Genomic DNA, 24,642 nt, shown 5'->3' with positions numbered 1-24,642 from the left:
CAACGAAATGCCTTACAAATTCTTTTCTTGTAATCCTCTCATTTTTGACCAGAAAAAAATGTCTGCAGGAGGATTTTGTAGAAGTTGTATAACTCCTTTTTTGTACTGTCCTGCAAAACAAATAGCTAATTAACCTATGGTTGAGAGAGTCGTCTCCGAAAGGTTATTGTTTCTTCTGTTTCATGAATGACACAGCTTGCTCTAGGAACATAAACAGACTCAAAGAAATCCTCAGTAACAACAGAAGATGGACTTGAAAGTTGAGTTCTGGCAGAGGGATTGAGTTTGCTAGTGGAAAAACAAAAGCAACAGAATTTTTCAATGCACATTCAGAAAAATCAAACAAAAATAAAAGAAAACAAAGTGCTCAATTACATTTTATGAAACTGTGGTTTTGAGGAAAACATCCATTGGCATTGATACAGAATCACTAAGGCACTTGGTTTTGAAAAAGGAGTATTTTCAAGCAGAAAGTTTCAAAACACCAACTGCCTTAATCAAAAACATTGACTAGCTCTGAGTACAATATTTATCTGCAAATAAATTGCTTCTTTTGGGGTTAAAAAAAAGAAATCCTGAAATATGTACATCTGTACAACTACGAAAAGGTTCCTCAGGAAACAAGCAAACATTTTAACCAAAGCAAAAATACTCCTAAGAATGACCATCAGCTAAGCTCAACTCTGACAGTCCTGTACTGTTCTGAGTACACTAAACTCAAAAGGAATTATATCTTTACAGGCAAAGACAGGAGCAGTACCTAGGCCAAAGGTTTCAGTAGATGGTACCCAAAGAAATGACTGAGGAATGGCTGATATTCAAGGCAAATGCCTTGAATTTCTGAATTTCTGAAAATCAGAAAAGCTGCGTAAGTTTAGCTGCCACCTACTCACCAACAATTAAAAAACTACCAGCAACCCACAAGCTTCTGTTATTTAGAAAACTAAGATTAGCCACCAACCAAGTTTGGATTTTTTTTTTTTTTGAATTCTTAATTGAAAGTTGTTGCCCAAGAATACTGACTAGAAAGAAATACAGAATGGGAAAGAGGAAACAAAGCTGAAATACAGAACCAAAACAGGCATTCTTCAGTTTTAGAAATTGCTTTAAACACAGTTTTAGAGATGCTGGCATGTTACTGAGAAATCGCTCAGCTCACATCATGCCAGATTTGGGCTTAGGCAGATAGTAAGATATATTTTTGCTGGTCAGAATGACAGGTGTTTCTCTTATTTATTGGATGGCTTTAACTGTTTCAGGTAGTGAATTATATCCTAATGTACACAGGATCACTGGGGCACATTTCCACTATCGAACTCTCTGCATTTGCAAAAGCACCAGGTTTGGGGGTTTTGGCAGCTCTCATAGTCTTTGCTGCTCTCTTCCCTGTGATGCACTCAGATTTTAGTAGTATTTTTTCTACTTTCTTAAAATTAAAGATATTATATATGTTACAGTACGTTCTCTGCTGCTTTGCAAAATGAAGAGTGGAGAGGACATTCATTTGGACAAATCTGTACTTAAAGGGTTGCACATAGCAAGAAGTTTCTGGACTCACTGACTCCAGTCTTAAATGGGTTCCTCAGATCCCTAAGACATATAGGTAAAAAGGAAGGAATCTGGAATAAAATCAGGATTAAAATTTTAAATAATTGTAAACATATCAATGACAGTCAAAGAAATACAAGCTGTACATTACATGCTAAATATCACTGCAGGACTGGGAGTATCAGTGAATAAGACAGAACAACTTCAGACTAAAAATGAAACAGTGGAAAATGCATACAAGTATATACTGAAAAGTGCTGAGTAGCCTACCTATTATAAGAGTTACACACCACTTTGCACTGGAAGACCCTCTTTTACTCTTGATTATAACTTCACTGACTCTAACCATTTGACCTACCAATTTCAGTGCTGGATGCCAGCTTCAAATTGCACTTTAAATTCAGTAAGAAAATTCTTTTTTTCCAAAAGTAAAGTCAGAGTAACTCCAGCCAGGATGAAAAGAAATATGACAAGTTTTCTTTAGTCCGCAGGCTTTAGATGTGGAACTTAACAAGCCACTCAAATTCAATCATGTTCAAATCTTTAAAAATCAGCAACCACCCCTAGGACACCATTCTCATAAAGCAGGCACCAGTGTTGATAGGGCGTTTCATTAACTACTGGTCTGGGTATCTGTTCTGGGAACCTGAAGCTTTCATCTCTTTTGTTCCCTCTGTGACAGTCATCCACCCCATCTCGTTCTGCACGGAGAGGAAGATGCAGAATTCAAATGAGAAGGAGTCACGAGCCAGGAAAGTCCTTTGGGAAGAGAAAGACTACATTGGCTCAGGCTTTTCAGAAAGGGATGAAGGAGCATGGTGGTACACCAAAATGACGCTTGACAGTTGGGAAGAGGCGAAGAGGAAGTGAGACTGGACAACAGAGACTCTAATTTCTTTGTTTCACCAGAAATTATTAGGAAGAGGAAAATTCCACAATCTAGTGAGGAGCTATGCTTAATATTGGCAGAAGAAATGAAGAGCAAATTAAGTTATGAAAGAGATGAAGAGGAAGGAAGGCAAAATGGGATTCAGGAAAAAAGTAGAAGCACCAGGATACAGAGGAGAAACAGAAACCAGAATGAAGAGCAAAATGGGACATACTGGAGGGACTGGCAGTGGATGGGGGGGTCTGGGAAAGGACACTGCAAAAAGAAAGGAGTGATTACTAGGCTACAAGATTGAGATAAGGATTCCTAGTGCTAACATCTGTGGGGACTGGGGTAAGAAACCTGAAGATGGGACCTGGCTTGAAGATGCAGGATGATGATGAGACGGGGTGAGAAGAGCGCATGGTCAACAGATGTCAAGATTCTCCAATTTTACCTTTCCACTGTTGTGAAATCCAGAGGCAAAACACTTTATCTCACTTTAATATCCATTCATATAGGTAAATATGCTGAAGATCTATGTAGATATCAGTATTGTCAAATGACAGAATCTATTTTTTTTTTGTTTAAAAAGAATAGATTACACATAAAAATACGAAAAGACTAAGGTTGACAAGTCAAGCAATCACAAAACATTATGGCTAATGCCAGGATTGAGATTGCTAGTGCAATCTGAATTTGTCTCCCATGTAATATGCATTAAAACAGTATTATATTATCACAAGCTATTTTCCTACTTGGAAGGATGCTTTACTTGGAGGGAACAATGTTAATAATGTATTTTTAAGCAAAGAAAGTGCTTTGATGGGAATATGATTCCTATAAAGTATAGAAAATGTATAAGCAAGCAATGAAGCTGATGGTGGAAAATGAGAAAACCCAAACAATATAGCCATTAAAGCGTTAAGAAAATCAGACTTTTGTATCAAGACAATGTTCGAAGCCCCAAGGGGAAAAAAAGGAGAACACATCTGTTCCTACTGACGTCAGGAGGCTAAGGGCCAGGCTCTACTCTTGTTCCTGCACAACTTTCATTACCTTCAGCTGAAACAAATTGTGACTTAGGGGAGAACTCGGTCTTGTGCAGAAAAGGCAAAACACCACATCAGAGACCCAAGTACCACAAATTCTCAACAGTGCATTTTGCAAGTGCTTACCAATGCTGTACAAACAGAAATGTTGACAGTCCCTGCCCTGAAAATTTGACAACCAGTCTAAGTAAATATGTAACCAGCATTAAGAGGTGGATACTCAGAAACATTGGCTGAGGCTGTCTGCATCCACAGTTTGGTAATTCTAAACTGTTTACAAATAGATTACATTACTTTAAAATTCCTGTAGCAGAAGATTATAAAATGCTATACTCAATGGAGCATGACTTTTTTTTTTCTTTTTATTTCACACTATTTTGATAGTTATTATTTGCTAGCATTATCAAGTAATCAATCAGTTTACTTAAATATATACATTCCACTATTCATTATATTATTCATTTTATAGAAAATTTTATTTTGATTCTAAGCAAGAACAACGCTAACTGAAGATTTTCAGTCCCTGTACTGTCCAATATTTCATCCTAAATGGTTTGGAAATCATTGCATTTATATCAATATTTTAAAATATATTTTACTGATGATGATTTTACTTACAAAAAAAGTCTATTCAGATATTGCTGCCACTGCAGTTTCTCTTGCAATTTTTTCTTCTTCATACTACTTCTAGGTCATTTTTTTAAACTTCTGCCACATGCATTACACCTCATAAAGACACATAACTGAACAAAAAGTGTTCTTTTACTTCATTTACTTCAAGGCATGTCTATATGCTACAAGCAATAATGGTAATGAAAGAACTTCCGTGGCATTTAAACATAGAGTGGCCATGGAGAGAGCAAGCTAAGCCTGATCTGCTTTTAAAAAATATCTTCTAAAATAACATCAAAATTTTAGGTCGTGTTTCTTAGTATAAATTGCCTAGAGGAAATTTTCATTTGTGCATAGTTTTCTCTGCAGGACCAGAAAATATTTCATCTAAAATGTGTCACAGGGATTAATAAAGCCACAGTCCACCCAAACTCCTTCTATTTTCATGTTGCCTATATGGCACATTGTAAGGAGAAGACCAAAGTTATGGAAGAGAGTGAAAGCACTTGAGTACTTCTCTCCAGTCTAATCCTTCTGTCTCACTGAACAAGTAACCACAGTTTGGAAAAAATAAAAAAATTCATTTGTATTATTATTTTTTTATCAGTCTGCAAAGGCCACTTGTAGTTTAATCTCCAGCAAGCTGATCTTACTTCAAAGTTGGCCCTACTTTCAACCAACAGCTGGTTGAAAAGATGACCTTCAAATGTCCCTTCCAGCCTAAATTATTCTACCATTCTGCCAACATTTGAAGTACTTTCAAGGCTGGTAGGTGCTTGAGCATGTCATCTGATACAACATTAAGAAAGCAAAGACAAATTCAATTTCATAAACTGATGTTAATATATTAAAAGGGATGATTAAGGATTGTTACAAGATGATGTGCTCATATTGCCTTTCAACAACATCACTAAGACTGTTTTGCTAGCCAGTATGGAGTGCATTTATTATATTCTCCTTAGGAATTGTAAAATAATGTTCAATATCTCATGTTACACTGCTGGTGACACTTGTGAGGGTTTTTTTTTTTTTTTTTTTGTCATTTCTGTTTGAATACCTATGTAAAATTTTTGCCCAAAGCTGTCATAAAAACTAGTAAAATTTCATAAGACCTGTTTCATTGTCTGCATTTTAATGCAGCTAGAAGAAATCCAGTAAATCCCTGTTATTAAAATATACATTAGTATTTAGTTTAATATTAAAAGGAAAAGAAATAAGCTCATGGCAAAGTATGACAAATAAACTGGTTATAACAGAATTAGCTATTGTTGTTCTCCAGGAGAAAGCACATTGGCTTGCACTGCAGAGACTCCAAAGGCATTCGAATTTTGGAGCACAGTAAGAAAACCTAACACAGGTAAAGGCCACATGGGCAGGTTAGTAGGAGGTAGAAGGATATTTAGACAGAAAGAAAAAAATGGATGGGGGATGAGAGTTCTTGTTTATACTCAATGCAATGAACTTTCCAAGTTTCAGAAATATAAATTGTGCAGTCTGTATGCAGTGGTACGTTCATCTTGTCTTGTTCACCGTGTAATGTTAGAATAAAATAGATTCCCTTGCTCAAATATACGGATTCATTAGTGAGAGGTCTTATAAATCAGATGCATTCCTACCAACCCTTCTGTTCTGAGCTAGCTCTAGGAGACTTCTCTTCATTAGGAACTTGCTGAGCATCCTAACATTTGTAAGACATTCTTACATACTTGCAGAAGTGTAGCTGAAATGGGAACAAAAATGTAATGAAGTATTTCCTAACAGGAGGGCTTCAGAAAGCTGCAATAAGCTAAGAGATACTGCTATTTTTACTACTGCATGCATTTTTGATGTGTTAAATGCCTAGGCAAAACTGAAATGAAAAGCAGGTCCATGGGACATCCTTACTCTGTTTCTGAACATGTACTGAGAGCTCAGGAGAAATCCTGAGAAGGTCAAACCTCCTAAGTTATGCAGATACTTAAGTCAAACCTAGAAGCAATGTATGAAGTGACCTGCTACTCCACTTTACTGTTAAAGTTCACAGCTCATATATACATGGATACCTGTACTGTTTACAAATTTCCTACAAATTATTCTGTGGAAGGACCTGATTCTTATCACTTGTTCTTATTTTTCAATCAGCATGTGGCTGGCCATAGACTTGCTGTCCAGATACTTCATTTATGTGTTTGCACATCACTGGTTAATCCCTGGACAAAAAAATAGCCTATTGTCAGGTTATTTGTTAATAGGAACACACTTTCTACTGGGAAATATCACTGCAGCATACCCAAACAGGTATGTGTAGATAAAGCCAGGTCAACAAACTTCCAAGTCTGTACTAGCCTCAGCTGATATGTGCTAGAAACACATTTTCCTTTCTCAAAGCTTATGACACTGCTGGCTCATAGTCATCCTATGATCAGCTAATAGTTCTGCTTTTTTCCTTCTTTCCCTTTGTGGTTTCTAGCTGATGTCTCCAGTGTATAATTGAAATTCTTGGCCTTTTTGCTGCTAAACTTCATCCCAGTTCTGTGACTTTACTCTTCAACTAGTTAGTGTGCTATTCCAAACCTCCTCTATATTGATAATATTGTACCCAAATTTAATTTATTTATACTTACTCACCAAGGCCACCATTAAAAATGTTAAATAAAATAAAAAGGTTACTCTTTTTGAAATGGTACCACTAACTTTTCTCCAGAATGACAGCTTGCCTTAACAGAACAACATTTTGCCATCTCCCATATCTCCAGTCTCTTATGTTCACACTTCATCCACCTTGCACCAATCCCTACATTCTGCGGTTTATCAAACGAGTGCTATAGTTAAAAATTCTCTGAATTTCAGACAAATCATACTAAATAAACTGGATATTTTTCTTTAAAACTAATTTTAAAGTATTGCATGCTACCAATATCTAGATAATGTAACTGAAATTTTGTAGGTCATTTCTCTTTCCATTGCTTTAATATATATACTGTCTGACAATCCCCAGGCATAGAGTACCACCTTTATCTTATAAAAATTTCTTGTGATTTCATGTGCTATTTTTTTCATTATGTTTAGATGGAGATTGACTCCTTTAATTTGAACACACTAAACTCTTTCAATTTTGATTTCAGTGGGGATATAGTAATATCCATTTCTAGTCATTCATTCCCTTTAATTGTTTTTCCTTTTTTCCATCTTGTATTCTATCCAATAATTATCAGGTAAAGCAAGTATTCAGTCTGAGGGACAGAGCCTAGATTTTTCACCCCATCCTCATGGAAAAAGAGCTCAATTTCTTCATTTATACAAGGGACAAACGTTTTGCTATTCATTTTATTTTTATCGCAATCTAATTCAATCTGCATGTTGGCAAAACTCATTTCATCCTTGCTATTTCTAGCCTCTAAACCACAATTTTCTTTTCTCTTGTTGGTTCACTGACTGCTTCTCCTACCTTGTTTAAAGTCACTCCCTTTGTAGTTAGGTCTGGAGTTCCTCCTTATAAATTGCTCCTCTCACTTAAAAAAAAAATCTCCCAGCTTTCACCACATTGAGCTCTTCAGCTGATTTCACTAACTAGTTACTTCCTTTTATTCCCCCACTGTTTGCCCTTTTAAATCTGAAATGCTAAGTTTTTGATCAATTTGTACTTATATTTCTATTTAGTGCATTGTGTTAGAAGTTGTTGAATTCCATAGCCTGATGGAGGTGGGGCTGCTGCAGGTCTGTGTTCCCAGGTCCAGGCAAAAACGAGGCTGAGCACGCATTCCCAATAGGCACACACAGAAGCACACACATGCAGTATACACATACACACACCCTGCCACACTGTATGGATCCCTACAGTAACTGGCCTCAAGACACTTTGTCTTCCCAGTAGCCAGCCTCGGATCCTCTAGTCTCCAGTTGCTTCATGCACAGACACACATACAAATGGCTCTCTCGGGTGACCCCCCAGACCCCATGGTCTCCCCAGTACCTGGCTTGTACCTCCTGGTCCCTCCAATAGCCAACTGGCAGACCCTCTGGTCTCTCCTGTATCCAGCCCAGGCTTGTCTGCTTCAATACCTGGCTCCCAAGTCACTGCCATTCCACTTGCCAGCTAATCCAGCTTGATATTTGCTAGCAAGCACACACTGACATACATACTCACAGAATATGCCTGCACTCTGGTCTCCCCAGTTTCTGGCACCACAGACACACAGGCCCCAAGATCTGTGGTCCTCATTCCAGTTGCTGACACTTAGAACCTCACTCCCTCTCCAGTTACCGGCACCACATGCTCACAGTCCCTGTCACTTGTGGTCCCCACTCCGGTTGCTGGCATTTAGACCCTTGCACACTCAGGTCTCTCCAGTTGCTGGCACCACAGACATACAGGCCCCTATGACTCATGGGCTGACTCCAGCTGCCGGCACTTGGACTCCATACATGTGTATGTGTGCAGAATAGTCTCCTCACCCAGGGATAGTTAGAAACGGAGTTTAATGAGAGGACAGAACAGACTGCAGCGACTGGGGGCAGGGCACAACCAGACAAGCGCCCTGACCAGCAACCAGTTTACACAGGACTGGCCCTGCTTATCCCCTCATCCCTCTGTTTGCCCAGACATGTTCCTCCTCAAGCCACTTTGAACTCTCCCCTTCCCCACCTTTGGTTCCTCCCCTATACATCCTATACGTTCTGTACAATCCCAGAATCTTCTTCCCTGCATCCCATAATGTGTCCCATCCCCCTAGGCAGTGATGTCCTCAGACAGTAAAGTGCTCCTGGGAGCCTTCCCATTGACTTTTCTTGCTGGGTGTCACCTCTGGCCCATGAGGCTAATGCCCCTCTTGTGACAGCTCTGTGAGGAGTCAGGCAGGGTGTCCGCTTCTCCCAAATGGGGCTCCACTGCCTGCCAGTTTGCCTCTGGCCTTCTGTTTGTGAAGATGAGCTTTAGTCCCATAATCTAGCAAACTGTAAACAGAAATTAAGTATCACTGTTGAAATGCAGCCAGTTCTGCATATTCAGATCTGCAGTGCCAATCAATATAATAGTTTTGGAGCAGGGATTCAGGAACAGCCTAAAACTAGTGCAACTGTGGGACTGCACAGGAATGGACAATCAAATCAAAGATATTAGCACAGTTAAAAGCCGTATCATAATCACTATAAAAATAAATACATGGGATTTCCAAAAGGGAATTCAGGATCCAAGTTTTTATGTTTCTGAGAGATAAAGGTCCTTATCTTAATGAGCTTCCTTTCCTCTTTTCTGCTTCCTTCTGCCACGAGAGCCAACCTGCTGAAGCAACTCTTAAGAGCTCTACTTTTCTTTCAGACTTAACCACCATAGAAAATGACAATGTTTCCAACCCAGGTCTTTTCCAAAACCTTTCCAGGGCACTGCTTGGCTACCCACTCTGTAGCACGGGCATAGTGCCTCGCCAACATCTGTGCTTACTGTGTTTGTGTTTTCCTGGGAGCTCTCCCATCAGGATTTTTCCTGACCAGACACAGCTTGCCTTGCTTGTGAAATATGAAAAGCTCTCGGACTAAGATGATCTGGTCACACGCATATCTGAACCGGACTGCCTGCTGCTATTTATGCAGCAACATATCTGTGCGTGCCCAGTATATGGGGTCCGTTCCTGGGATTGTAAACTGTGACAGGAACCCAGCCTTCTTTAGGAGCCTGTCAGTTGCCCAGTACGTGCACAGCACTCTATAAATAACAAATACACACATGCTGCCTACTCGTGGACCTCACAAATGTCAGGACACCCTTGTGAAGGAAGAGGTTTGTCCTGGTGACCTTGAATGCAGGGCCTTTCCTCTGCTCCAGCTCCCTGGCACCGAGCAAAAGCTGCTGGCAGAGCAGCTCCCCCCCACCCTGGAGACAGCTGCATTTTCGGGGCACGGGCTGCGAGGCGCTTGTGAATCCTGCGGGCGGGCGGGAGCCGCGCGCCCACACACAAGCACGAGGGATTACAGCGGCTCCACACGCGCGCGCTGCCCTGAAGGAGGCTCTCCCTCGGCTCCGGCCTTGCCGCGCTGCACTGCAGGCCCTTGACTGCCCCGGCGCCCGCCGCTTGCCCGGTACGGCCGGCTTGGGCAGGGGGCGAGGACGCGGTGCCGCTGCGGGCGGCGGTTGGGGCGGCCGTTGGAGCGGGCCGCGCGCTGGCGGGCGGGAGCGCCCCACCGCCGCGCGGGGGAGCCCCGAGAGGGCAACGGGGCGGAGCGGCCCATCCGGCCGCCGTGCCTGGGGTGGGACCCCGACTGCCGGCCGCGCCGCCGCGGACCAGCGCCGCGCCGCCGCCGCCCCCCGGGCAGCGGGGCGCTTGTAGGGCTGCGGGGGCGGCCGCCCCTGCGGCGGAGGAGGGCAAGGCTCCGCGGGGCGCGGGCAGCAGGGCGGAGGGGGCCCGTCTCCCCCGCCGCGGCGGGAGCGGCGACCCGGCGAGGGGGCGGGGAGGATGACTTCATGCCGCCGGAGCGCCATGAATTTAGGAGCAGCAGCTGCCGCCGGCGGCGGGATGTGGGAGTGAAGTGACAGCGGGAGCTGTCGCCGCCTGAAGGAGGGAAGGAGGGAGGGAGGGAGCGAGCGAGGGAGGGGCGGGCAGGCAGGCAGCGCCGGGCACTGCGTCCCGCTCCGCCCCGCCAAGCCCAGGGCTGCGGGCCCCCACAAGCAGCCGCTGCGGGAGGCAGGGTGGAAGATGCGCTGAGCCGGTCGCTGGGAAGGTGAGCAGGCGGCTGCGCGGGGGCGGCCGGCCCCGGCTCGCCGCGGGGAGCGGCGGTGGGAAGGCCGGGGCAGCGGCGCCGTGCTGCGTGCGCGCCTGGCGCACTGGGCGGGAGGGGGCTGCGGCTGCCCTCCAACATCAAGGGAACACCGTTTTATTGTATTGCGTTCTGGGCTCCGTTGCCGGGATGCGCAGTAGCTTCGTGCCAGCCCTCTGCCGGCACCCGGGGCCGTTTGCTTTGCCCCCGTCAGGAGGGATCCGCCGGCGCGGAGGGGGCATTTTGAGCGCGGCGTAGCGCGGGCCGGGTCCCGGGGCGGGCAGGAGCGCGGGGCGCCGCGACAGGTGCGGAGCGCGCGGCTGCGGGCGGCTGCTGCGCGCTGCTGGAGGGACGGAGCGGCGGGGTGCTGGGAGCAGCGCCGAATGGGAGAGGTGTCATCTTCTCATTTGCCCTCCTGGATTTGGAAGTCGCTTCGAAGGAAGCTGGAAGGAGCACAGAAGAAGTTGGAGAGCCAGATCTCATACCAAAATGGAGTCTGTTGATCCTTTGGAGGCTTCCAGTTGTGTTCTGCTCCTTTTTCCCTTTCTGTCTTGTATGGTAATGCTTGGGACACAGAACAGCAGCAGAATCAAAATGCCTGCATTTGTTAAATGGAAGAATTAGTGAGTTGCTGCTCCATCATACTGGCTTCAAAGTGAAAAAGCAAGGGTGTATGTAGCATTGCAGCTTGGCCACTGATACTGCGCCTTGTCTGTGGTACATACACCGGGCTTACCATTGCGTGAGTAGTCTTTCAGGACTGAGCAAAGGGAGAAAAAAATTTCCTGGTTCTTTTCCTCTCCCACGCGCCCCCCACTTTGTTCTGCTAAAAAGCACTATGTTCCAGTGGAGGCATGTTAATATAAGAGACTGGGATTGGCATGCACAGGCAGATCATTAGAATGCATGTTATCTACATGTACTAACAGTTAACTGCTCTATGTTGTGTGGTTTGGAAGAGAAAATAGTAATAGTGCCTCTGGGAAGAAAAGGATAGGGTATTAATCTATTGTTAATGAAGAAAGGAAGCAGGATAATAGAAGCTGAAAGTTTACTGTATGTTCAAATGTTCAAATCTGGGGGGATCCTATAGAGAGTGGCTGACACAGTTGTGGAATCCTAGTTTTGGCTACAGGTGGTTGAAGGTTGACTGGCCACTGGCCATGATGCTAGAGTGATAAAAGTAGTGCTTATGGAGGTAACAGGAGGTTGCTTGGACTGCTGTCATTATTTCTGGAAAGATGTTTAAATATGTGCCTTTGCCTCAGTCCTATTGCTGGCTAAGCAGGAGGTAAATGATAGGACTAGAAATGTGTATAAAAGACGATTGAGGCTTCGCAAAGCTAAAACTGGTGAATTGCGATGTCAGAAATCAGTTCAACAGATAAATCTTTGCTCTGAAAAAGCAAGTTAAGTATGAACCGCTATATGTTTATCCCTTTTAAGCACTCTGTGGCATGTCCTATATATGTGTTTCAAGCCAGAAAAAGTAGCATCTCTTTCTATGAAAAGTAGCTCTTGCTTTCTACACTTACTTTGTTCTTGTAAAACACTTAGGAGTCCGAGTTGTGACATTTCTGCTAGGCTTTGGGGTTTGGGTTGGTTTTTTTTTTCTTCCCCCTTTTTCAGGCTAGTAAAGAGCATGGCTGTCTGTCTGGGTTGTTGCAATGTTGTAGTCATTTGTTGATTTCTCCTCCAATTGCCCCTGGCTGGAAAAAGAAACCCTGTAGATGAGCTCAGACACGTTTCATATTAGTCCATCCATTCTATAAATTAGAATCTGTTTCTTTGCTGAAGAGAGCATATTGAAATATTCTCTTATTTTGTTGTTGTAAATGTAGAGTAGTATGAGTACTCATTAATATTGACTCAACGTTAGCACAGTAAATGTAGCTGTTTGTGCTTCCTAGGAAATCTAAATAATGTTTTAAAAGATTGTTTAACTTTTTTTTTTTTTTTTTTTTTTAAACAATGGTGGTGGCAGGATTGAAAGAATAGCTGATCAAGAGCCATGCATTGTCATATACGTACATCTGGCTGGTTTAGTACCAAAAACTTGAATTACTTTTGTTTGTATCTTTTGTGTACTTCAAATGCAGGTGGTATAATCATGTAAAATGCAAAAGTGCACATGCCTGTGTGTCCATAGGAAAGTATATATATAATTATCATCTTGAATTTAGTTTTGAGCAGTGTAACTGATAAAAATCCACTTCCTATAAACTTATTTTCCAGAACCACTCTTTCTCACATCTCTGCCAAGTAAGGAACAAAAAAATCTTTGTTGTGGGTAATCTGGGGCAACAGCCTTGCTGACTGGAAGAACAGCCTAGTTGACCAGCTGGCTGATGCCAGATAGACTGGGTAGCAGCTGAGATCTAGCTGCTTTTTCCTCAGAGGGTCTGCTATTTTGGATCTCTTCATCTGGGTTAGTTCTGCAAATTTGTAAGGGCTTAATTATCTTTGAGATTTCTGGGCCACAGTCAGCCTTTGAAACAGCAGGTTCATTTGACCAAATTTATGAGTGGGGGACAGATGGACAGGTTTGCATAAGGCTTGTTTTCTTAGGAGACCAAACTGAAAAACCCCAACAACCTTGAACCTCACTTGAAGCGGCAGAGGTTTGATTTCACTTGTGGTCCTTTCCAAGGGCTGAAATGAAACAATTCAGTTATCTATATATTCTTTTTTTTTTTTATAAGAGTGTTTAAAGCTCATGTCTCTAAGTGCTATTTGAACTAAGTAACCATGAAGTAACCACATCCCAGAGCAAGCATATAATTTTTCAGTTATGTTGTTATTAGGTTTTGAGCTGGATTATTTTCCCCAGATTATGAATTCACCTCAGAGTTTAAGATATAAAAGAAGTCTTGAGCTAGATCTGAGTGGTCAGGAATTAAAAGGAGTATATCCGGATGTATGCATTTCATCTAGGACTATGTACTTTAGCATGTGCAAACAGTCAAGAGTATTTTAACATGAGTGGAATCATCTTTTCTTCACAAAAGAAACTTATATTAAAGGGCATACATTTGGAAAGCTGTCGCTCATATTTCTAAACAAGAGAGAGAAGACTTTCATCTGAGAATTAAATGCCACGTATCAACTTAAATTTCTTCTCTTGCTGTGTATGTGCATTTCCTGTTGGAATCTTTAATTATTTTCAATAGAAGATCTTAATGTGAGTGATCAGTCAACTACAAAGATAACTATTATTAACTAAGAGAGCAGAACTAAGAGGAGGAGTTTTATCCATTGATAATACATCAGTGGTGGGAACAAGACAGGCATTGAATGTCTTTGCATATAGACCTAGTCAAATAAGTCAGCACTTCACAACTCGGATACTGAGGGCCTGAATTTAATATCTGAAGTATGGGGAAATTAATATAGTCTTCGTGTATGCTTCTTGAGAAAGCAAGTTGATTTAAGTCTTTCCCTTATAGAAGACAGCAATGACAGCAATATATTTCAATTGTAGATTAAGCAGCGATCAGCTTAATTTTATTAATTTCATGATGCAATGAGACACTAATTTTGGGAAGGTCTCCCTGTTGTATACTCTTACAAAATGACATAATGAAAGGTGATCTTTCTGTATAAGAACTGTATGTTTCCAATATATATCCTTGTCTTTACATATGAACATACTGGGAAAGATAAGATAAAGTGGAATCTCAGGAGAATGGGTACAAATGTCCCAACCAAATGCCAGATCAAATAATTTCATTTTTTATCCCTTAGTTCTTACAGTTGAATCAATAAAATATGATAGTGTTTTTTGTTCTCTATAACATGCTGAAAATACACTGCATTTCTGAGGTGACTGTATTTTTATGGTGGTAAAATGATTCCAGGGCATCCCTGTCCCACTTCACTGGGTAAACCAAGTGTAAAGCTTGTTTTATCCAAACTGCGTGGAGTAACTGCAGAGGAAGAAGTTTCATGTCACCCAGGGTGTAGGTCCTTATATCAGAATTTATTTTTCTTACTTTTATTAAAATGAATTTAAAAATTGACTATGTTACTTTTCTTTGGCTTTACAGCATTCATGGATAATTTAACCTGCGCTGTTTCAGGAGTGCTTCAAAGCAACCAGCTGGTCTTTGCACAGCTGTGCATCCATTTCTGCACTAATGTCCCAGTGGTTCATCAGCAGCATAGGCAAATAGGTCCAACTCTAACATATGATCTTTGCTTCTCTTATTTTGATTGCTTATTTGTGCCACCTCTTTGTTCTAGCAGTTATTGCAAAAGATTCAAAACTGTATCAGAGTTACTTTGGCAACTGTTAGCTAGCCTATAAAATGTGCGACACAAAATACATTTTATTTTTTATATATCTATATATATAGATAGATAGATATTTTCTAAATATTCACTCATTTGCTTGTGTACCTCCTACAGAATTTCCATTTACACATATGGCGAGCACATAACTGGTGAAACGATCCCACCACCTGTTGTTTTAAAATAGCACAAATGCTTATTAATGGTCCTTCCATGATGCTGTTTATAGTACATGTTAAACCTCCCTTAAAATGCTGTGGATCATATTGGTAAAGGATATTGTTACTTCAGCAGTAGCTTTAAAAATGGTTTCTGTTCAACATCTCTACCTAACTGTTGATTGTTCATAGTTAGGAGAGAGGCAAACTTCATATGAGAATCAAAGCTGTGATCCTCAGTGAGACACCCTTCAGTGAGTCTTGTACTAGGTTCTGTACAATAGCTGACCAAACCAAAGGACTGCAAAAAGTTTAAGTACACCCCTTGTCTTGAACTTAGTTTATGCGAACTCCTTTGAGCCAAGGCTCAAGAGGAGAATTTTCTCACTTCAAAGCAAGGGGAAATGAATTGCCACAGAACTTGAGCTTTGAGCAGCAGTGTCTCCATTTTCTTTTCTCCCATGGAAAAGTCAGTTCTAAACTGAACTCATGTAAACAGATGTTCCATCAATTCTGTGTTTTATTTGTCCAATCTAATGAGTGACAGATTCGCTGGTTTGCTTTCAAAGGATTTCCAGAGTTCTGCCTATTACTTCTGGTCTGTAAATGTCTAGATTTCTTTTGAATGGCACTTTTTTGTCTAACCTGGTCAAAGCATAAATTAAAAATACTTTTCTGCTTTAAAATCTTCTACCCATGGATAGACCAAATAAAGCTCATGATGTTCATGACAGTTCCTGTCCACTTTCACTTCACTGAGATGTAAATTTAGGAGGGTGATCAGGGAAAACACACACTGCTGCTCTCTCAAACTTCCCAGGGTGCTTGCTGGAGGTACAGTATGTTCTTGGTATTAGTCTGTTGCTAGTGAATTCCAAGAAACATTGTTATGCACTGAAAAACATATATGACTAAATAGGAACAAAGGATACATCTTATTTTAAGTTTAGCAAAAACTCTTAGGAACTATCAGTGTGAGTTTCATTTTTCAGAAAGCTAATGGAATACAGCAGATACGGAGACCTTTTCTTTTTTCCCTGTGATGCTTGGCAGATGGCATTGACTGGTTGGGTTTAGTATAGCAGGTAAATAAAAGGCAGTTGTTAACAGTACAACACTGACAGTCAGATGTCAGCTCATACTGTATAGGATGGACATACATCTCTTCCTATTTGGAAAGCTATGTGGCATATCAATTTAGACTTAGCCTGTAAGAATAGAAATCTTGTATGGGAGTAAGAACACTGGCAAAATTTCCCATAGAGGTTGCTTAGAGAAGTAACACCAAAATTGGATACAAAATAATTTTTCTTTTGATACTGTCTCCCAGCTTCTTGGGCTCAGCATTATTTAGGAATTTCCAGAGCTTAATATTACATTTGCACCATTATATGTTATAGCAATGGGCATGATGTCCTCACTGAATGTGTTCAATTGCTCTTTGCGCTTATTTTCATTCTCAGCCTCCACAGTGTGCTTTGGCAGTTACATGATTCAGTGTATATGGAGTACAAGAAAGTAAGTCTCTTAATTTTCCTTTGAATCTGTGTCTAATGATTTCATTGGGGACCCTTTTGATCATCATGTTGTGAGAAATGTTGGAAAGATCATTTCCTTTTCAACTTCTTGCTAGTCATGATTTCATAATTTATCACATTCTTTTTTTTCTTCAAGAACAGAGTCTTCCTTGGTCAATTTACGCTTTCACTGTATAGACTCTATTCCGTAACTCTGATTCTTTGATACTTTTTTCTTACCTACCCTTTTTCCTACTAATTTATTTTTGATATGTAGTAGTCAGAACTTAGGAAGTCTGCTTAGTGGCGTGGTAATTTCTATTTCTGTTCAGTTCCTTTCCTAATAATCTCTTACTGTGCAGATTTTTCTCAGTTGTCAATCGCATATTTCAGTTGGGCTGATATCTTGCATTTGCAATAGGCTTATTGTAAGATCAGTACAGTAATATGTCTGCAGTGAGACTGGAAGGGGCAGGTGCCTTAGTAGGCATTAAAGTTGATAGTGTGGTATCAAAAGCATGCATCTTACAAATGTAAGAAAGAACAAAATGCAGTGTGTAGCCTTGTAGAGCAAGAGAGGTTCAGTCATAAAGCCTTCCTTTGTTTCATGTGTTTTAAAACAGTGGGATGATGGCAGCCTGATTGAGTTGGGCTAATGTTTGTGAGCTCAGACATGGCAAGCAGAAAATGAGAGAGAATAGGATTTGTTAATGCATAAAAGAATTGGAGCATGAGAAAAATACCAGAATTTAAAAGGCAGGCATAATGTGAAATACTTCATAACAAGAAAAAGGGGGAGGGCAGGAAGAAAAAGGAAAATGGCATCAAGCCTAAAAATAGACTGCTGCATTTTAAATAACTTATTTGTAAGCTCTCGTGGAATCAAAGTGTAAGAGATGTGAATGGAGCGTGCATGAATATAGAAACTGTATGACTTGAGAAAGAGACATGGCTTATCAAAATTGATTACAACATGTATTAAAAGTCAGTGAAGTAAGCTAATTTTATCATATATTTGTTTATATACAGATTGCTAATATTTACATTTAGATCTTTTAAAAACAGGCACCAAAACCTTTTCCAAACAGTATATTTATCTTGAACTGGGAGATGCCCTAGATTATCCTGAATAGCTAGAGGCCTTGAGATCCTTCTTTGATGTGTATATCAGTCTTCAAGGAGTTCAGGTGTTGATGTGCTGAATGGCAGCTATAATGTAAGATAGTAAAGAACTGTATGATGTCAGTGTCATTCACTCAGAGTGATAATGTGCAAAAATAACACTCCGTGTCCTTTCAGAGTGCAATTTTTGTGGCTATGCTAAGTGTGCTGCTACCAGGGCCTAGCCGGGCAATGCCAGCATTTTCTTGAATTTTACAAATTTAAAAACACTGATAAATGGTGAAGACCAGGTGTGTAGCCTCAATCAAGAGTGTTGTACACACCTGTTTTCCCCCTCCCAGCATTTCCAGAGCAAATAATGTCTGGATGGGTATTACGGAAAATGAACATGATATCCATGCATCATATCAGACGTCTTATAAGAAATTAAAGGCATGCAGCATCATTTCCTCATTATACTTTAATATTCATTACATAATGATGTAGCAATAGACACTAAACAGACAAAGGCTTCTAATATATAGAAAGCTAATATGAGGAGTATGATTTCATTAGTACCTAAGAAAGGAATTTCATGAAGATTCTTCGCATGGTGTGATGCAATGGCCAGTTGTCACTATAGAGGTGGATACTTTTTAATTATACATTCTTTGCACATTTCCACAGTTACTGTAGAGACCAAAGATCGGGATGAACCATTTCTGTTATCTTCCTTTTCTCAGACAGTGGGAAAATACATTATTTATCTAGCACCTTTCATATTGGAAGATCTCAAAACACTTTACAGCACTTCCATTTTCTTTGACAATCTTTTCAAGTAGGGAGTGAAAGGTGTTGTTTAAACGTTGTCTTTCCACAGCTGTAAAGCCCATAGGTCTGCAGATCAGGGAGTTTATGCTAATCTCCAGGAAAAAAATACTGATTTCTAAAGACTGCTGCAGCACACTGAACCATGCTATTTCCGTCCAAGCAGAAAATTCTCTTTTCTGTCGCTTTTGTGCCTTGTAGAAGCAATTTTTGAAGGCCATTGATCCATTACAGGCTGTAGCTCTCTGCTTCTTAAGCAGTGTTTCTAGAGGGGAAACACCCTATACAAATGCATTTTGTGTAAGTTTAGTAGATCCTCCAAGCCCAGTCTTCATTATCATTTCCTCTTTTCTGTCCTCTTCCTCTAACCTTCTTGGTCTGGCTGAGCCAGGCACTAGTACTCCTCTTGCAAGTCCTAAATAAATAAATAAATATATACACATACATATATATATATATATATATAAAATGTATTTTTACTAGGTTTTGGCAAGAAGTAAGTTTTTTGAGTTTACAGTTGGGACTGTCTTGGTAGCACAGTATTTTATAAACGTTCTTAACTACTCTCTTTTATACATTTATTTAGAGACTAATGGACTGCATACTTTAAACAAATGTATATGACTTCTTAAGTGAACTACAAGACAGAATTCTGGGAGGAAGAAAATTATTTTTAGCACTGCTCTGGAGACAGCATTCAAATGACTGCATATCTTCTTGTGGTGGTAAGTTGCATTAATTTCCCACTGGAGTGGGAGGAAGAAAGCAAGTGGCACAAATGTGTCCAAGTTTCTGTGTGATTTGAGCTGATGACCAAGCTCCTTGTGTCTTTGTGTTGTGAGTAGCATCTGACCACTTTGTTGCGGTCTGTAGACGCACTTTTGTCAGTAGGCTTTTCTGTCTAGCTCCTCCTGAGATCTGAAACATGAAATTGCCTGTGTCTCTGGGCTTAATAGTGATCCATCTCTTAAGGCTTCTCTTCAGTGTCTTCTTTCATAATTCTATCCCTGTCTGAATTTTAGTGACAGGGTTTTTTGGTGTTTTGGAGCAGGTTTTGGTACCCCCTGGGGAAATGGGTGTCAGCAGGGTCACGGTTGCAATCTATGCTTTAAATCAAACAGTGTCAGTGAATGTTGCTGGGCAGTAGAACTCTTTCATATATATTCTTAACTTGTTATCAAGGATTTTGGTACATTTTTGGCTTGTGTCAACTAATGTTCTGCCGAACAAGTCCAGAATACGGTTTGGGAATTTGCGTGGGCTAGGGGCCATTTTTCAGTAGGCATTTTGGATGTTGTTTAGAAAATAATTTCTCCTATTAGAAGGCTTTCAGTTTACATGACTATATTGGTATGGTTGCTGTTGAGTCATGCCAGATTTTCATCTAATTTGTCAGGCTCTTCTCTGCTCAAACTGGTGAAAATAGTGAAAGGTTTCTGTGTATCCTATGAGGTTTCTCCTTCAACTGCCATTCCTTCTGTGACGTTTTTCTTAAACACTTAGTTAATCATATCTGCCCTTTGCCCTGTTGAAGAAATTTCAGTTTTCTAACCACCTTTCTAAAGTATCCCTGCTCTGTTCAAAGAACAGTAATTACAGCAAAGTGTTCTAAATCATCTCTTAGTCTCTGGAAATATCTGAAGGCTTTCTCAAGAAAGGTTGATGTACCGAAATAATTCCCATGGCTTTCATAGTAACAGTTGCAAGGATTTTTCAACTGTTCTACTCTCTACATGTTTTTGTTTTGTGTTCAGGTGTGATGTGAAGATGAAAGAAGTCATTTTTAGTGCTTCAATTTTGTCGGTAGTAGAAAAGCTAGGAACTGTTATTTATTCCTGGCCTATGCAGTGGTACTTTTTATAAAGTAATTAACATTTCTGTAACAGTGTCCAAAATATATTAGACTTTCATCTTATTTTCACTGAGTGGTTGCCCCTCTTATAAAGAGATCCTTGCCTAAGTAAAGACATAGATGGAGACAGACTGGAAAGGATAAATAGAGGTATCTAGATCAGCTGTGCCCAGAAGAATGAGAGAGCATATCTAGTTTTATTTGTATGCACATATTGATGTTGGTGTGTCAGTTGTTTGTCCAGTGTTGTTTGCTTTTTGTTTTTGTTTTTTTTCCCTCCTCCTCCACAAAAAGCTTCTTCTCAGCAGCACTGATGAACGTGAGGTCAGTGTGAGAGGAGAGGTGTTTCTGGGTTCTTTTATAAAAATTAATAATAGCAAATTTTGAGTAACCAAAGTAAAGGTAGCTGCCATCTCTGCTCTGAAACTTTTTCCTCTCCTCTTCCTTCTTTTCAATGTTTGTGCGTGTTTGGATGGCTGTCAGGTGCTTCTATCATAGCTTTGGCATAAACAGTTTTTTCAGATTGAGGAACAAAGGCTTGTATTTTTTCCTTCAGGTTTGTACTTTTCTTTCCAACTAGCCTACTCATTTATAGTTAAAATCTTACGCTCAACGTGGAGGCTATTTATATTGAATCCTGTTGATGTATTAATGAAATGAAAAAGTAAATGAACTGAAAAAAAACTAAATGAAAAAGTATTCAGGAAGCCATGAAAAGATTCAGTAGGGTTAAATGGCAAAGTATAATGGTTTATTCCATGCAGGAGCAGCCTTTGAAAGCTAAAAGCAAGCTAAAGAAAGAGGCATTAATTGTGGAAGTTAAAATGCAAAATGGAAACAGGAAGAGAAGATTTTCAAATTCTCTCAGCTATTGAAAGCATGAAGTAGAGGTCTTTAGTTTACAAATGATACATATAAACAGAGACAGAAAGGAAGCCTGTTGAGCATAAAGAGAAATCATTGAATGAAATGGCTGTTATGCACTTCCCCATAGTCAGCTGCCTATGGAAAAGGGTCTCTTCCCTCCTCCCCTCCCCCCCCCCCGGAGTGGTTTTAGACATATTTGATCAGAATTGTTGACCATTTAAGGTGATACGAATGACATCTGAGAATCAGACATAAATGAAGTCAGTCTCAGTGTGCTTCTGTAGGTAAATATTGCATGCAAGGTCTTTCTGAATGCTGGCTTGTTCGACTGTTCACAGGTTTAGTTCAGGCCTTCTTCTCCAAGCACTGCTTGTTGTTCAGAACCTAACCAAGGCAGAACATGGGCCATTTTCTCTGTGTGTCTCTTCTTCCCTATTCACTGACTGCTTCAAGAGCTTCTCACAGATCTTAATGAAAACACGTTCTAATTTTTGTAATCGTTTGCTTGCTTTCATCTGGGAAAAGCTGCACACTGCTATAGCCGACAATAACCAGCTACTCTTAAAAGGATCTTGTGTCATCCTGTAAAAATCCTGTTGTCTTTGAACGCAAGAGGAATAAAACAAGACTGGAATAAGCTGTAAGCTGCACAACTGAGTGCCTCACCCTGTGCCCTTGGATTATTCATAACACATCTACCTGGACTGTGCACAGAGCCTTTCAGTCTTATGAATTTAGATATCCTTTCTATGGAAACTGTGATGGTGATGCAGGGACTGGTCATGCCTAGGTCTCATCCTGACATGTAAACGGGACCAATCTGCAAAGTAGTCATGGAGCATGCAACTTTTAATATTCCAGGGATCTCTTTTTGGTCTCACTGACTGATGTGTTTTGTTGTGGTGGGTTTTTTTTTTTTGGGGGGGGGGGGTTGGTTTGGTTTGCAGGGGACAGGGAGGGCTTTTTTTTTCCTGCCCAGGCTGTTGTTGGTATTTCTCATCTTCATCTCAGAATGACAGAAACTACTCTACCACCTGCACTGAGCAATTTTCCCACTTCTTTCTTTGCTGTAGCAGCTGCAGCAGGACCTATCAGACAGTATGGCTTAGCCCTAGCCTTGTGATGAGAATACATTTTGGGTACTAATTTCCATTTCTGCTGCTGCTTGGAAGAGGATGTGCTTGGTGCTTGCTCATCTACCCTGAGCAGAAGGAAAAATACATACACAAGTGAGGCTTAGCTCAACATGGAAGCATTCTGCCAGGTGCTTTGAAGAAGCTAAAATGGCTTTGCTGTGAGTAACCCATTTCAGAAAAAAAGAAAGTACTTTACCAGCTTGTCATTCATAATCTTAACTATTTGAAGTGCCTTTCTGATGAGATGCTTCATCTCATCAAGTGAAATAATTTTGACTTTATCTCCAAGCTTCTCAGGAAAAAAATTAAATGAGGAAGAAGAATTTTTATCTCCAGAAGAGACAACTTTTCCACAAGCCTTTCATAAAGTCCATTTATATCTATGGAACTTCTATGGCATTTTCCTCCTCTTCTAATGGGAGGGACATCTGTGGTGAATTTGCTGGTCTGTTTCTATAAGTGCATTTAGATAAGCTACCAAAAAGAATGGGATTTGTTTGTCCCATGTCATTGGGTACAACTTGCTCAAGAACACAGCCGTGCCACTCAAATTTAAATGAAGCGGTCCACCATTCCTTCTTCTGTTCTTCTGTCCTCTTCAGTCACAAATATCTTGGAATACTGAAGAAATTTCAGAGTCAGAAGAAAGCTAGTGTAATACTTTTATTCGAAGAGGATAAATAGAATGACTTATAATTGCCAAGGTCTGTCAATTTGATATTAATCACAGGTAAAATAGTAGAAGGAGCAATATTGCTTTCACTTAAAAGTACTGAAGGACAGTAATATAGCTAATGCCAGTCATTGGTGGTTAACAAAAAATTTACCTTGTCAGAGACCCTGACATGCTAGATTTATATATTTGGGAGATTACAAGTTTGGATAAAGGTAAAAAACTTGATACTATGCTTCACTAAGTGGAAAAACTAGGACAATACCTTATCATACCTGCCAACTCAAACACCTCTTGTACATAGTCTGCCAGATTTGCATGTTAGTTCCAGATCCCAGACAACACAGTAGTGGATGGTTGCAGCAGGATGTATGACGTGTTAAGTTCACACTTACACCTTACTCAGTGGAACTCTTTTGTAGCTGTCCTATATGCGTGATGAATGTCTTGCCCAACCAGTCCATTGCAGTGTTTAGGTCAGTACTGACCCAAGAGGTAAGTAGCTGCTTCTGGGACCACTATGGAAAGATTTCTGGAAGATGGATTAGTTAAAAGACTCTGTATCAACTCTGAAAATACCAGAACATGTCTACTGACTAATGAGTTGTTTTCCCCTTCTCACTCAATCTCTGCAATGCTCTGCAATCCTGGTGGGTGCACCCTTACTCTCTGCTGCCCTCTCTGCCTGCCCCCAGGGAAAAGCTGTTCCTACAGTAGAAACAGAATTTGCTCGCACTCTAAGGAGCTGTGAATATCTGTAGAGCTACACAATTTTGTAGGTTTTCCATATTTATTCTACTGATGGAAAAATTTGTTTTCCTCATGATAATTTATCTTGACATGCAACCATTTAATTTTTCTCAAAATAAAATGTGCATTTCTGTGATTTCAAATTTAAGTCTACTTGTTCAAAAGTCTTGGTATTCAGGATTTTGTTTAAGTATAGCAAATATATCAACAATACCTTAAAATATCTCTTCCTAAGGCTCACAAAGAGCATTTGATTATTAGATGAATTCAAAGACAGCACAAAGAGAGGATGAAGAGACCTCCCAGGCCATCCTAAAAGCCTCTGTGATCATTGCTTCCTTGTCTGTTCATATGTAGTACGGAGAACATTTCTGCGAGTGTGTTTGGCTACTGCCTTGCAAAGGCAGTGAAAAGTCTTTGCAGCCTTCTGTCAGTAATTTTACAGAGGCATTAAGCTTTTAAAAAAGCTAGGGAGAAGGACTGTAGGTTATTGAGGTTCTGACAAAGCTTCTGAAAATCCATTTTGAAACCACTTTTTTCTGTTTTTCCTGTGATGTTCAAGACTTCTTTCTAATTAAAGGGTCCTTAGCCAATAAAATAACCAAACTTATGTGGTTGCTTGTAGAAATGTTGAAATTTGGCCTTCATGAACCTATTTACA

At 40.4% G+C, this 24,642-nt stretch overlaps 1 protein-coding gene across 5 annotated transcripts in view; it reads left to right on the top strand.

Annotated features, from left to right (window-relative positions):
• Positions 1–10,039: 10,039 nt before the first annotated feature.
• PKIA (cAMP-dependent protein kinase inhibitor alpha) overlaps positions 10,040–24,642 on the top strand; it is a 45,267-nt gene continuing 30,664 nt past the window's right edge. Inside the window, exons 1-3 of one of the 5 annotated variants that reach the window (XM_026109394.2) lie at positions 10,645–10,773; positions 16,721–16,775; positions 19,290–19,428. In XM_026109394.2, the coding sequence (XP_025965179.1) occupies positions 19,405–19,428 (24 nt within the window). In that variant the 5' untranslated portion in view covers positions 10,645–10,773; positions 16,721–16,775; positions 19,290–19,404. Of the gene's footprint in view, positions 10,135–10,490; positions 10,774–11,530; positions 11,552–16,720; positions 16,776–19,289; positions 19,429–24,642 lie in introns of those variants that run through there. The other 4 variants (XM_064507373.1, XM_026109395.2, XM_026109396.2 and 1 more) reach the window with 4 other exon arrangements.

Source organism: Dromaius novaehollandiae, chromosome 2 (genome assembly GCF_036370855.1).
Source record: "Dromaius novaehollandiae isolate bDroNov1 chromosome 2, bDroNov1.hap1, whole genome shotgun sequence".
Lineage (NCBI taxonomy): Eukaryota > Metazoa > Chordata > Aves > Casuariiformes > Dromaiidae > Dromaius > Dromaius novaehollandiae.
The sequence above is the reverse complement of the archived record's forward strand: the minus strand, read 5'-3'. Positions and strand labels throughout refer to the sequence as shown.